At 43.3% G+C, this 13880-nt stretch overlaps 1 protein-coding gene across 1 annotated transcript in view; it reads left to right on the top strand.

Moving 5' to 3' along the window:
* Nucleotides 1-5038: 5038 nt before the first annotated feature.
* SGK1 (serum/glucocorticoid regulated kinase 1) overlaps nucleotides 5039-13880 on the top strand; it is a 123679-nt gene continuing 114837 nt past the window's right edge. The window contains exon 1 of the mRNA XM_068149871.1: nucleotides 5039-5051. Coding sequence (XP_068005972.1) covers nucleotides 5040-5051 — 12 coding nt within the window. The 5' untranslated portion in view covers nucleotide 5039. The remainder of the gene's footprint in view (nucleotides 5052-13880) is intronic.

The following is a 13880-nucleotide window of genomic DNA, read 5'->3' as shown; positions in this document are numbered from 1 at the left end:
TATAAGACTGGGAAAATAGAATGTGGTTGCTGTGTCTTTTCTCCCCTTTCCCCTCCCTCCCCTTCTCCCAGATGCTCTATATCACTAACACTTGCAGAGCAGCACACTGCTGCTGTGATCTCAGCCACTGGGTGCAGCGGGTTAGTGGGTCACAGAAGACTGACCAGCTGTCTACAGTGTGGGAATCTGTGATGTGTAGAAGAGGCCTTGACAGCTGGAGATTTGCCATCTGAGAGATGATGTGTCCCCAAGACCTTGAAGGAGGTGGCACCTGCCAGCTACCACCTGTGCCAGATGCAGCATGGCTTCACCATCTTGAAGTTAACCATATGGCTGCCTGCTTCCCTCTTTGGAGTGTTCCATGACAGGGAAATCCCAGGCTTTTTGGGGCAGTGATAATTCCCTCATTCCCCTCTCATAAGAGTGTGATCCCACCAGGCAACAGAGCATAAAGCCAACAGAACCAAGCTGCAGTCAAAGCTTTTTGTCTTCTCCTGTGCCATAAATATTTATCCTGCCTGTAATCATTCCTGTGCAGAATTAATTAACTAGAAACAAACAAATTTCATGTACTAAATGTGTCTAGGAATCTAGCATCCTAGCTTGTGCTTGTAGTGAGATTCAGCGGTACTAAAATTGTAAGCATTTTGACACACTTGCCTTTAATCTTAATAGATAAAACAAACCACCACCACCCCCAAAAAAAAGCCAAAAAACCCACAAGCAAAACAATGACAACAGCAACAAAACACAAGCAAAAAAAACAACCCTCAAACCAACTAAACAAACCAACCCCAACTATAAAAGGAAGAGGAAGTATTTTTAAAAGCATGCTTTCTTAAATGGATTTCTAGAGCCATCTGAGGAAGAACAACCTACATTAGGTTGAGATGGCAATGGCAGCCACCCTGTTGAGGTGGCACAGACAATAGGCATGAGGTTACCTTTGGTGCTGATGCACTCACTGGGAAAGATAAACAGGTGCAAGTGGGTGTTAAAGTGAAAAACTAGTGTGAGTTCTTTCAAATTTGGCGTGCAGAGAGTGTGCAAAAACTAATAGCTTGTGCGTCTAGGAGCAGAGGTCAGGGACAAGGAGTTTGACAGGACAGAGAAACAGCCTTCTACACACACTTGAGTCTTCTGTTTGCCTTGCCTAAATTTGCATACTAACCATACATGGTTAATGTAGTTAGTAGCGTTAAGACCTGGCCAAGGGCTACAGCTGTCACGCCTGTCCAAAGCAGCCATGCCCGTGCAGGTGAACTAAACGCAGGCAAGTGTTTCCTTATGTGGTGCTGACAGCAAGGCTATATTTTACATGCCATGTGTATCCAGACGTGTTGCCCTTGGTGTAGTTTTGAGTTCACCAGGAGCTTGGAGTGCTCAGTGCTAACGCAAATCCATCCACTTTTGTATGAATGTAAATGTCTGTCTCAAAAAAAGAAACTCCAATCAAAGGCACCCACAAGATGCAGCTGCTGGTTCCATAAATCGTTTTTCTGGGAAGATTCACTCAACCTAATAGAAGATGAAAATTAGGGCTGGAATTCCACTTTGCATCTGAGCACAGCGCACTGGTGCTGCATGGCTGAATCCAAGACAGTCCTTCAGACTCACCTTGTTCATAAGGCAGAAAAACTAGTGCTCCCAGAACGTGACTCCCCTTGGCCCCAAGCAGATGTCTTCTGTTGGATGAGGAGGTGCCAGAAGCTGCTCAGTTATCTCTATCCCACCCCTGCAGAGTCCCCAGCACAGCAGCAGGGGCACATGAGGTCAGTCCTTTGGCTAACACTCCCTATTATCTCCTGCTGGATCACAGCAACAGCGTTTATCTGATTGTAGAAGCCAGGCTGCTAAGATGGTTCATCAGGGTAGTACCTATCCAAGTTTTCTCCCTCCTACCCCTACCACCCACCACTGGCAGCCCCCATGCTCCCCCCTTCATCCCTGTGATGGGAATGCTGAGGGAAGCAGGCAATACTCACCAGGGCAGCTGGCACTCACACTGCACCCTGCAAGCCTGGGCAGTTGTAGCAAAGGCCATGGCACTGGCTGCAGTTGTGCGGGGTGTAGGTGGTTTTGGCAGACTGAGGGTGGAGCTGGGCCCTGCTAGGGTGGGAAGAGGTGCTCCCCACCTGTGCACTAAGGGGGTCATTGCTGACAGGAGTTGAAAAAGCCATGTGGAGCAAGTCAGACCCACTGCTGGGCTTCCCTTCTGGTATCCCAGTATAGAGTGCTGCCATGTGGCCTCACTGAGTCCCCAGCAGTACTGCCTGAGTCCTCCTTGTGGAAGGTGGGCTCTGAGCTGTTGCTTGCTCCCCAAACACTTCTTTTTAATAGCTGGTGTAGTTGAATTCTACCTAAAGTCACTGTGACTGGAGGCAGGGATAAACCCATGGGCAAGTGATGGAGTGGTTAAGACCAGAGAACAAAGCCAGGCTTGCAGAACTTCGGAACAAGTCAGCAGCAGCCTGACAAGGAGCTCTTTGTGCTCTGCCAGGCAGCACCGTCAGCAACCCTTCCATGCTGCTGTGTGCCATGCTCTCTGAAAAACAAACCTCTTCCCAGAGGTCATGGCTTCAGGTTTTATTAGATCATGCTGTGTTCTATGGGGACTTCTCCTCCCTTCAGCCTCCCACATCTTCATGTCATCCTCTCCGGCCACACTGAACCCAGGCATCATGGCAGCCTGGATTGCCCCACCTGCCACCCCAGCAGCTACTCATTTACCTCTCAGGATGCCTGCAGCCGCTCAGCAGCACATCTACTCACCTTTGATAAATTCCAGCTTTTCAGCATTGCCACATTATTATCTGAGGCTAGCAGAGAGGCTCATGATCAGTAAAAGGGGAAGCTTTTATTGCAGTTTTCTGTCCTTTATTCATAAAAACACTGCCTTTTCATCTTCTTGGTGCTCTGCTTGTCAAGCTGCTGGTCACAGTGAAGGAAATGACTACTTACACATCAGGGATGGTGATATGGCTGTCAAACATGCAGGCAATTCAAATCACTGGGAGCTGCAGGCTTGCTACAAAGACAGAGGGAAGTGCAGATACATCATGTCAACAGTAGTATTCCAGCAATTGGGAGGGAAATGTTAAATTAGTTGAAATTATACCAAGTTAATCACTGTGGAACTGCTGTACTGCCATGTACCTTCACCTTTCTTTATTCTTCATCCCAGACCTCATCTATTGTTGCAGCACTGAGGATCTCTGCTGGGGTCAGGTATTTGCCAGACAGGAATACAGCACCACAAAGGTCATCTGTGCAGGGTCTGATCCGTCTCCTCTGTTTGCGTACTTGCTTGTGTAGTTGCTGTACAGTGAGTCAGACCTAAGGACTAAATCCAACATGCCAGTATATATATGACTACTGTTTTTGCAGAGATTATCTGTGCTGCATGTATGCACTTGCTGTGATATAATCACCTGTATGAACACACAGAGGTGTTCATGACCAATATTCAGGTACACAGATTACAATCACATAGCTCGGCAAGTGTGAAAGGACTTGGAGGAGAGAATATGAGAAAACTGTACTTGGCTGAAGGCTTGTTTTCTCTGCCTTAATGGTGTAAAAAGCTGTTAGTGTAAATGCAAATAAGGCCTGCAAGAAAATTCCTCAGTAGAAGTCTAGTAGTAACACTCCAGTCAGACACACAGCTACTTTTGAGCAAATGCTTCATGCCTTAGCTGGCATGTGGCACCAAGCTAATGTAAGCTCTGCAATTGCATAGCTTGCACTGGTTAGGGCATACCTTGAGTACTGTGTCCAGTTTTGGGCCACTCAGTTTAGGAAGGATGTTGACTTGCTGGAACGCGTCCAGAGAAGGGCAACAAAGCTGGGGAGGGATTTGGAACACAAGCCCCATGAGGAGAGGCTGAGGGAGCTGAGGTTGCTTAGCCTGGAGAACAACAGGCTCAGGGGAGACCTTATTGCTCCCTACAGCTACCTGAAGGGAGGCTGTGGACAGGAGGAGGTTGGTCTCTTCTCCCAGGCAACCAGCACCAGAACAAGAGGACACAGTCTCAAGCTGTGCCAGGGGAGGTTCAGACTGGAGGTTAGGAAGAAATTCTACACAGAGAGAGTGACTGCCCATTGGAATGGGCTGCCTGGGGAGGTGGTGGAGTCACCGTCATTGGAGGCGTTTAGGAGGAGACTTGATAGGGTGCTTGGTTGCATGGTTAGTTGATTAGGTGGGTTGGATAATAGGTTGGACGTGATGATCTTGAAGGTCTCTTCCAGCCTGGTTTATTCTATTCTATTTCTATTCAATTACCCACCAAATTGTTATCACTGAACTGATACTTTGTACAGTAGTAGCTTTCATGGCTAATAACTGAAAACAGAATGAGAGCTCATGAGCTGTGTAACTATGCATTGTGTGAAGTTAATTTCTATTACATAGTAGGATGGGTTATATTTACACCACAGAAACAGACACCAAACATAATTTTTGTGAAAATAAAATTACTGCAGCAATTTCTATTGTTGTTTCCTAGAAAATTGCATTTTTCATGTTTGTAAGATGTTTTGAGTTTTTGAGATGTATAAAGGCAGAGCAAAACTGGATGAAAGGGACAAATGAATTAATAAACTCAGTAATAAGATTCTCACTCTCCAACGTTGGGCATGAAAGTTAATTACTACTTTGCAATCTCTTAACTATGCCTGTAATATTCTGACAGTCAGGACACAGTGATCTCTACATGTGAGAGCACATTGCAGATGTTCCTCTCTCATGCTTCTCCATGTGCTGATCAAATGACGCTTGATGTCCACATGCTCCCTCCATCCTCACTCTCTCTTCCCAAGAACAACAACAGAGAGCTCTGCATGGATATATTAACAGTGAGAAAGTGATGACTGGTTACATGAGTCTGGACTTGCTCATGCTCACAGCTGGCCAAACAAATCTCCCTGCATGTTGTAGCCCGCTCTTCTATTGATGAATCACAAGCGGCAATTGAAGCATTTAAAAGTAATAAACTAGTTTCTACTAGCCTGGGTTTCAACTTGCTGTTTTAAAGGGGAATATGTTGGAGTGGGTAAGTAGCCTGAGCCTTTCTCCTTTTGTTAGCTCTGGCTGGTATCAAGTGGTTTGCTCATGGCTGAAGGGCTGACAAGCTTTCTCATTTCTGTTGGAACTGCATCCTGCATATATTTTCCTCTTCAGTAGTCACAGAACTTGTTGGCTGATTTGAACCAAATTTGAAAACCCTCAAATATATTGTTACTGCAAAGTTCCCACAAGGGTCACAAGAACAGGCAGCTATTGGAGGACTCTATAAATGAGGCTCAGTGATTCAGAAACTATGGATATTATCTACAGAAAGAAAAAGTCAGATAAAAGTAGCGAGTAGAAAACACGCAGTCAGGTTTCTTACAGGTCTCTGTCTCTTGGCTGATTTAACAGACTAATATTTTCTGTCCCCTCCTCAGGTTCCCTTGTAATTTTTTCACGTTCCAACTCCTCTCTAGAATAATGTCCTGTCAGTAAAAACCTTTAAAGACTTTATTCTTATCTCAAATTTGATTCAGGACAACAGGTAGGCTCAAATGCTAAAGGGAAAGACAGCTACATACATAGATAACTTGCGTAGGTGTGCTTCCATTATTAGAAAGGCTAAAATGTGAATGAAAGAAGAAACATGCCAATAATTCTTGATTTAGACCAACTAACCTTTCTTTCTTCCGCTCACAGAATAACTTCATTTGTGACAAAAGGTTTGGAAAAAAACCCAGGCACTTCTCCTGGACAGTTTACATAAGTGATTATATGCTGAAAAGAGTTTTAGGGTTTTTATCCCTGTTTCTGGATGGAAATTTCAGAAATCATTAAGCTTCAGGTTCATAGAAGGCCTACAATGTGCAAGCTCATAGCTATTTGCTAGGCCTGGAATAGGCTCCTTAAACAGTGCAAGGCACCACTGCATGCCACCAGAGTGGATGAAGACACGCTGGTGGAGCACTTTGACAGCAATGATAAATCTATATTCCAAGTCTCCTTGCAGGCAGGTATCTGAGTACTTTCACTTCGTGTTCCCAGGCCTTAATTTGCATTAGAAAAGACACGTCGGTGCTCTTCCTTTAAATACACTGAGTGGGCATTACACTTTTCTCCAAAACCATGACTGATGGTGTTTACTTACTTGTAAATTGTCCTTTTAACTAGAGTGCTCAAGGGAGTGCCAAAAGCAAAGATTTCTTCCTCTGGAAATCTGGGATTTAAAAATTCCCTCAGGCAGAGAAAGGACAATTAAACCTGTGTGAAGTAACCATAACTTGGCTGGGCATTTTAATCCTTTGCCAGGTACATAAAGACCTTATTCACCAGCCATGTTTTATAAGTGACTGTCATTGCAATTTTAATGCAGTGTGTTCAGTCTGAGATCTTCTCAGATCATCTGCTGGATTAAGTTATTAAGGGGACATGAGTTTAAAGAATTCAACTTTATTACTCATAATAAGGAATATGAGACAGGCGTCAAGATGCTGACTGCTACCACCTTGGAGAACTTGGATGAGAACTTTGGGCATTGCCCGAATGGGTCTGTGGAGAAGAAGGACATTCTGGGACTTTGTTTTAGAAGTTTAACTAAAGTAGCAATGTCCTTTTATTGGCCTGAGAGAATGGTTTAAATTCCTGCATATCCCAAAGACTTCAGTTACACTAAGTGTTTGAGCTCTCTGGAGAAAAAGCTTTGCACCAGGTGCAAACCTGAGAGAGACAAGTATCTGCACCCTGAAGGCCCCTGGAATAATGAGGTATTCCAGCCTGCAAACTATACTTCTTGCTGAAGATAAAGAAAAAAAAACCTCTCAAGATCCCTGCCTGATTATCTTTTGGAGTAAAACACTTTTCCTGCCCCTAATCTGGTCATTGTTCTGACCCTGAGATTTGGAGAAAGATACAGAAAGCAGAAAGTTGAGACTATGTAGTGACTTCTGTCAGTGGTCTATCCCCAGCTTTATTCCATTTCCAACTGGTGACCAAGGTCTGGTACTTCAGAAAGTGGTAGGTGAGTAGCAAGGTAATCTTGGAGAGAGAAAGAGAGAGAAGGAATTCTTTCATAGCCTGAAGGTAATCATGTGAGATCTTCACCACTGATGGCAGGCTGTGATTTGGAGTTTTTCCCACCGAAGGACATTCATCTGTGACTGGATCTTGTCACGTCTTTGTCAGTGAAAGTTTAAAAGCTCCCTACTCTCAGATATCCATCCTATGTGCTAACACCTCTATAAAACACCCAAATCATAACTGTAGAGTCATAGAATGTTTTGTGTTGGAAGGGAACTTGAAAGATCATCTATTCCTAACCCCTTAAAATTATCAGGCACATCTTTAACTAGATCAGGTAGCTCAGAGTCCTATCCTTGATTGTTTCCAGGGATGGGGCATCTACTACTTTTCAGGGCAACCTGCTTCAGAGTTTCACTACCCTCATTGTAAAAAAATTCCTTCCTTATATGTAGTCTGAAGCTACTCATCCTTAGTCTAAAACCATTACTCCTTGTTCTGTTGCAACAGGCCCCACTAAAAAGTTTGTCCACATCTTTATTATAGGCCTCCTTTAAGTACTGCAAGGCTGCAATGTCTCCCCAGAGCCTTCTCTTCTTCAGGCTGAACCCCAACTCTCTGTTTTTCTTCATAGGAGAGGCAATCTGATTGGTAACTATGGTTAAATTATGGTCAACATGTCCTCACTCCTACAGCCTGCTTGGCAACCCACTTGTAAGTTTTGTTGCTCCCCTTTGAAACCTCTGCCATATTCCTTCCACCTCCCTTAATGAGCGCGGACCAGAAATGCAAGCCAGCTTCCAACAGTGGCTAACTAACACCATACATTCACATCTCTGCTTCTGCTTTCTAAACTGTTAAACACTTTTGACAGAGTGCTTAAAACACTTATTAAAGGTAGTAGCAATACTGCTTCTGAAGGTAAACCTCCGCTGCACTTGTTCACCTGGGATTCAGGAGGTGCTGGAGTTCAAACACTGGGTTTGGCACAGGCCTCTTGGGCAATCTTAAGAAATAAGTCTGACCTTTCTGTGTTGCCTTCACTCTTACCTCAACCCCATTTCTGTAAGATATGTACTCCACTTGCACTCCTCTTTCCACCTAGTTTATCTGCAGGCATATCTGCACAGACAGTAGCTCTGCCTGCACTCTGAGTCAGCCAAATGAAAGCCTTTTCCAGGCTGGAAGCTGTTTAGACATGTACCTAAGGCTGTGCCCATGTTATTTTTCTCCTGCTTCCCCATGAAGAAAAAAGGCACATCAAGGAATTGCATTTTCTATTGTGGGTCTCCCCCAGTGTAAAAATCACTAGTGCTTTCCAGCACACTGGGAGATGCAGAGACCTCATGCTGTAGCAGTCTCCACTCTCACATTTCTCTTGTCCAGCATCTAAGTTCTCCCTCCTTGGGCTCATCCAACTGTTCCTCCCTCAGACCCTTCCCCCAGACCTCCTGGACATTCTCATGAAGGTTGCATTAATGGAGAAATTTCGAGCTTACAAAACCATCAGGCTGGCAGAGGCAGGCCTTCCTCTGTCACTAAGCCCATTTAGGGAGAAAGCATTTCATTTCCCCAGGAGCTGGGAACATATTATCCCTGTGTCACTGCAGGGGAATTCTGTCATGACACAGCAGAACCATCCCTTTCAATGACATGGAGATTCCTCAGACAGTGCAACTTCTGGGTCAGGTATCTCCTGCGTGTTCTGCTGCCCAGATTGCTCTCCTGAGAGCCATGGCTATGACCAAACACCAAACCTCTTGCACACTGCCCTTCAGCCTGCAGTTGCAATCATTGACTTTGCAGTAAGTTTAGGACAAAGTTCTGTGCATAGTCTATAAAACTACAATTAATTACATGATTCAATGGCACTGTTGTGGATTTATTACAGCTGGGTAATAAACTTATTATCTGTAGGTGGAAAGTGCTAAAAGCAATCATTTTTTTTCCTAAAGCCTATGTCCTTATAAATAATAAATTGTAAGTGTGAACTACAAGCTTCCTTTATCCCCCATCACTACTAGTGATGGAACAGTATTAAGTGAATGTCTTTAATGTAACTAAGGTTAAAATTAATAGTTAGGATTCCTCACACAGCTGACTTAAAACAGTCGCAGGAGATTCCAAATAATCTTTCAAAGTGTGAATATATCCAGACACTTTTATTTGCACAGAAGCAGAAATCATCTAACTCTTCCTAGGACTTTCTGTGACATCTCTGCACTCTCCCTGTGCATGCTTCTGAGCCTGTGATTGCATTACAGCAGGGTTATGTCCCTACAGGAGAGAAGATGAAAATTAAGTGGCAAGCATACAAAGCAACATCCAAAGTAGTAAAATTCTAGGGAGATGATTTTGGTATTGTTCCTGAAGCATGCCCTAAACTCAATATTTCCTTCAATTATTCATTTATTCATTTATTTGTAAGGGTTAAGCATAGGAATTTCTTGTTTAATTCCTCTGAGCTGTCAGCCACCAAACAGCCTCTATGATGCTTGTTGCTGTAAATATATGTCTAGACATAATTTAGATTAATTCACCATAATGATGCTGTCAGTTTGAATACATTACAATGCAAGTGCATAATGTGCAGTTGAAATTCAAACTCCAAGCAAGCTTTGCTCTGACCTGCCTGGTGTGTCTTACTATACTGTAATTATCCTAGTAGTAAAGGAAACAGGGAGCATGTTCTTCCTTCAATCAGAAGGGGAAGCATTTTGAATTGTAGAGTCTTATAATTATTTTTCTTGGAAAAGACCTCTAAGATCATTGAGTCTAACCACTATCTAATCACTAAGTCTAGTGCTAAACCGTGTCCATTAGCATCACATCTTTGCATCTTTTAAACAGCTCCAGTGATGGGGATTCAACCACTTCCCTGGGGATCCTAGCCCAGCACTTAATAACCTTTTCTAAATCTCACCTGGTACAACTCAAGGCCATAGGAGTTTAACAAACTCAGACTACGTATGTACAGGCTTAATCCTACAGTGTTGCATGGGTTATTGAGAAAAAGCATCTTTTTGTCAGTCAACTCCAACAAGTGCTCAAGACAAGTCATCAACTTGTGCAGGTATTTAGAATAAACCTTTATTAGAATAAACCAAACCAGGTTGGAAGAGACCTTCAAGATCATCGTGTCCAACCCATCAACCAATCCAACCCACCCAAACAGCTAACCCATGGCACCAAGTACCCCATCAAGTCTCCTCCTGAACACCTCCAATGACGGCGACTCCACCACCTCCCTGGGCAGCCCATTCCAATGGGCAATCACTCTTTCTGTATAGAACTTCTTCCTAATATCCAACCTGAACCTCCCCTGGCGCAGCCTGAGACTGTGTCCTCTTGTTCTGGTACTGGGTGCCTGGGAGAAGAGACGATCATCCACCTGTCTACAACCTCCCTTCAGGTAGTTGTAGAGTTGTATGACAGTGTGAGACATCTGGGCTTCCTATCCAGATCTCCAATAGCTTTTTTGCCATTAAGACTCATCCCTGGGTGCTTGGACTGAAAACAGCCTACATGGACTGATTGCTCTAGGAGACATCCTGCCACAGTATGTTTCAATCTTAACTGAACGTTTCTGAGGTCCTTCTACAGGACACATGCAGAAAAGTCCCTGTGTAGGGTCTAATCATCTTTACTGAACTGGTCAGAATGTATGTCTCTAAATTGCTTACTCCTGCTATTAGTTATAAAATAAGGATCACATAAGGGCAGCAAGTTGCTGTACCTCAAATTGAATGAGAGCCTGTGTCTGAGAAAATGATAGGATATTTTAGGGTACTTTTTAATGATTTTTTTGACACATGCCAAACCTACTGTTACAGAATGTGAGAAAATATGAAAGCTCATTATGTTTTGCAGTTCCCATCTAAAGACAATTTAATTGCCATAAAACTAGAGACTGTATTAAACTCACCACATGTGCAAGACACATTTAAGATGGAGCAGAAAGGATAATTTGAGCCCTTCATAATAAGAGAGAATGAGAATTTCTAAAAGTTGCTGCTCAGAATAATTGGCCAGGTGGCAAACCATGTCTACAGCCAAGTCACATCTGAAGGGTCTACCTGTACCTCTTGAAAGCTATAGCACAAGACACACTGCAAAGGAAGAAAACAGATGGAAGGAGAAGGATAGTCATCTTCATTCAGGGTGGAAAGTCAGAGCTTCCTATGGCAAGAACTCTCTCTGAAAAAAGGAATCCTAGAAATGGAGGGCAAGGAAAGAGTTGGCTGCTTTTGCCTCCTGCTGTACTTTAGGGGACAAGCTCTATATGCATTCTCTTACAATGACTGGGATTACCAGGCTTTATACAGTCATTACATACTCATAGCTAAAACAGTTCTGCCTGAACGTTATCTAGCTTATAAAATAATGGAGTCATAGAATTATCAAGGATTTTCAGGCTAACTCTCTGACATGGCGCATGGACACATGCATATACGTAGGGGTGTATGCAGATCTACGCTGATTCTGCGCTATAGTATGATTTGATTCTCTGGCCTGTTCAGTTCCCTCTGCTGCCACCTCAGTTAGCAGATGTGGCTGCTTGGCCTCTTCTAGAACTGTAACCATCCCAGCTTACACCTTAGGAACTGATAATTTGGAAGTGTGATGCAAGCAGAGATGAAGTGAAATTCCCAGCCTCCCATTGTCCGTAATACATGTCGTGTCTTAGACTAAAACCAAGTTTTAATATCACAGCTATCTACTCAGGAGATGGACAAGTTTTACAGTTTCAGAGCAAATGAATCTGGGGCACACGAAAAGTTAGATGACAAGTTTCAGGCCCCACAGGATCTCTGGGCTAGATGTAGACAAAAAAATCTAGGAATTAAACTTTCATCAGTGTCCTTCAATGCCCTTTTAACATCCTCCTTGAGAGCATATTGTTCAAAAGGTGTGAAGGTTAAAGAAAGAACAAGTCTAACCTGCCCCAGGAGGGCTTCTCACAAATTGTCTCTCTTGGAAAGAGAAAAGAAATCTGTTTCAAATTCATTCTGATGGTATGAAATTGCTGCTGGATTTGCAGGTATGAATTAAGCAAGCAATGCATGCCAACCCTGCAGTGCTGCAAACGGACTTCTCGCATGCCTGCCTAAATAAAACACTCCAGGTAAAAGAATTACTTTACCCAGAACATTGGGTAAACCATTAATCTAATTTATCCTTGCATGAAAGGTTACTCTTAGAAACGCTCTTCCCTTCACCTTTCCAACAAGAAACAAATCACCCTATTAACTAGCTGCTTTCAGATACATGAAGGCTCCTTCCTCATTTTGGTTGAACTTCTCAACCCGTGGCAGGGGGGTTGGAACTAGATTCAGTATTCAGTATTCCTAAGGTTGGAAGAGACCTCAAAGATCATCGAGTCCAACCTGTCACCACAGACCACATGACTAGAGTAGGGAAGACACTACTGCCCACTGCAGGTTTGAACTCACGACCTTCCCATTAAAGGTCTGATGCACTACCAAGCTGAGCCACCCATCCTTGTGGTCCCTTCCAACCCTGAATGAAACTATGAAACTATGAAAAACACTACTTAATTTTGTACAGTTGTCTTCAACATTTCACTCTGAGTATTCCAGTAATTCTACAGAAAATCAAAGAGAGGGTTTATAAGTAAGGTGCAGCCTTGGTCTAATCAGATTATAATAGTGCTGTTTGGTTATAAGTCCTTTGCTTTGTTTTCTTGAGACGTGATCACAATCGGTCTAAATCCTTTGGCTGTCACACTCTAAATCCTATAGAATACTTGCAAGAGGTTAAAACTTTGCAGATTATTTCTAAGCAAGTATTTCAACTAAATACAGTTTTTTCATGAAATGTTGATAAAAACCTTCTAGTTCAAAATGAGACACGGGGAATTTATTGGGCATGTTTACTAACAGGAGGAGGCGCAGGGATCCATAGGGTCCAGGGATTGCGCTGCAATCAGCTAGTGCATGCTGTAAATCTGCACCCCTCTCATATCAATTTAAGTTTGTAGAGAAAGAAATCAGATGGAATATATTGCAGTGAAATGAAAACTTGTTACATTTTTTTTTCTTAGTTATCTATTCTTTCTCATTCCTCAAACACCTGGCAAGAAGCACCAGAAGTAAAATTTACGCACAAATTCTTTCCTAGATATTTCCTTCAGTGGGCTGATTTTACAATCAGATGAAATAAGTCTCATAAACTGTGGTCTGTCTTACAGTTGTGCAATTTCTGAACATTAAGCTATTTACAAGAACAGCAGTCCTTGCCCAGTTTGTTGCAGTGCTTTCTACAGCTCTTTCCTTCCACAAGGCACATGACAAAATAATTACCCAGCCTGACAATGTATCAGCCTGATATTCAGTCATCATTTTTGAGTCTAACATCCAACTCAATAGAAGGTGCACTGGCAAGCAGCAGTGGGTTCCCATAGACAGTTTATTCTGAGACACTCAGAGGGTTAAAAATCACAGTAATCTGTCCATATTATCAGAGACAGTTAATCTTATTTAAAGGAACATATTTTGCCTGCAGACATCATAGCCTCAGGGTGTGACCAGGAGAGGGGTGTGAAGAACAGAACAAGAGTGGCTAGAGGGGCTTTGCTAGTACAGGTCACAAGAGAAATTCCTGGGAGAGAGCTGCCTACTGTCTCCCAGGGCTGGGACACAGCCCACAGGTGACTTCCTTATCCAGGTAAGGAAAGGAGGACCTAACCCTGTCTCCACATAACTCACCATTTCCCCCCTACTACTGCACATTGTAAATGAAGCCGTTGCTCTAGCTGGATTGCTCTGGGAGCAGCTGTCAAAATCTCCACAGACTTCAGTGAGGCTACAATTTCACTGTATTTCTGAAAGAAGAG

This window comes from Melanerpes formicivorus, unplaced genomic scaffold (assembly GCF_026170545.1).
Source record: "Melanerpes formicivorus ecotype bairdi unplaced genomic scaffold, bMelFor1.0.p_v2 SCAF_2, whole genome shotgun sequence".
In the NCBI taxonomy this organism is placed as follows: Eukaryota; Metazoa; Chordata; class Aves; order Piciformes; family Picidae; genus Melanerpes; species Melanerpes formicivorus.
The sequence above is the reverse complement of the archived record's forward strand: the minus strand, read 5'-3'. Positions and strand labels throughout refer to the sequence as shown.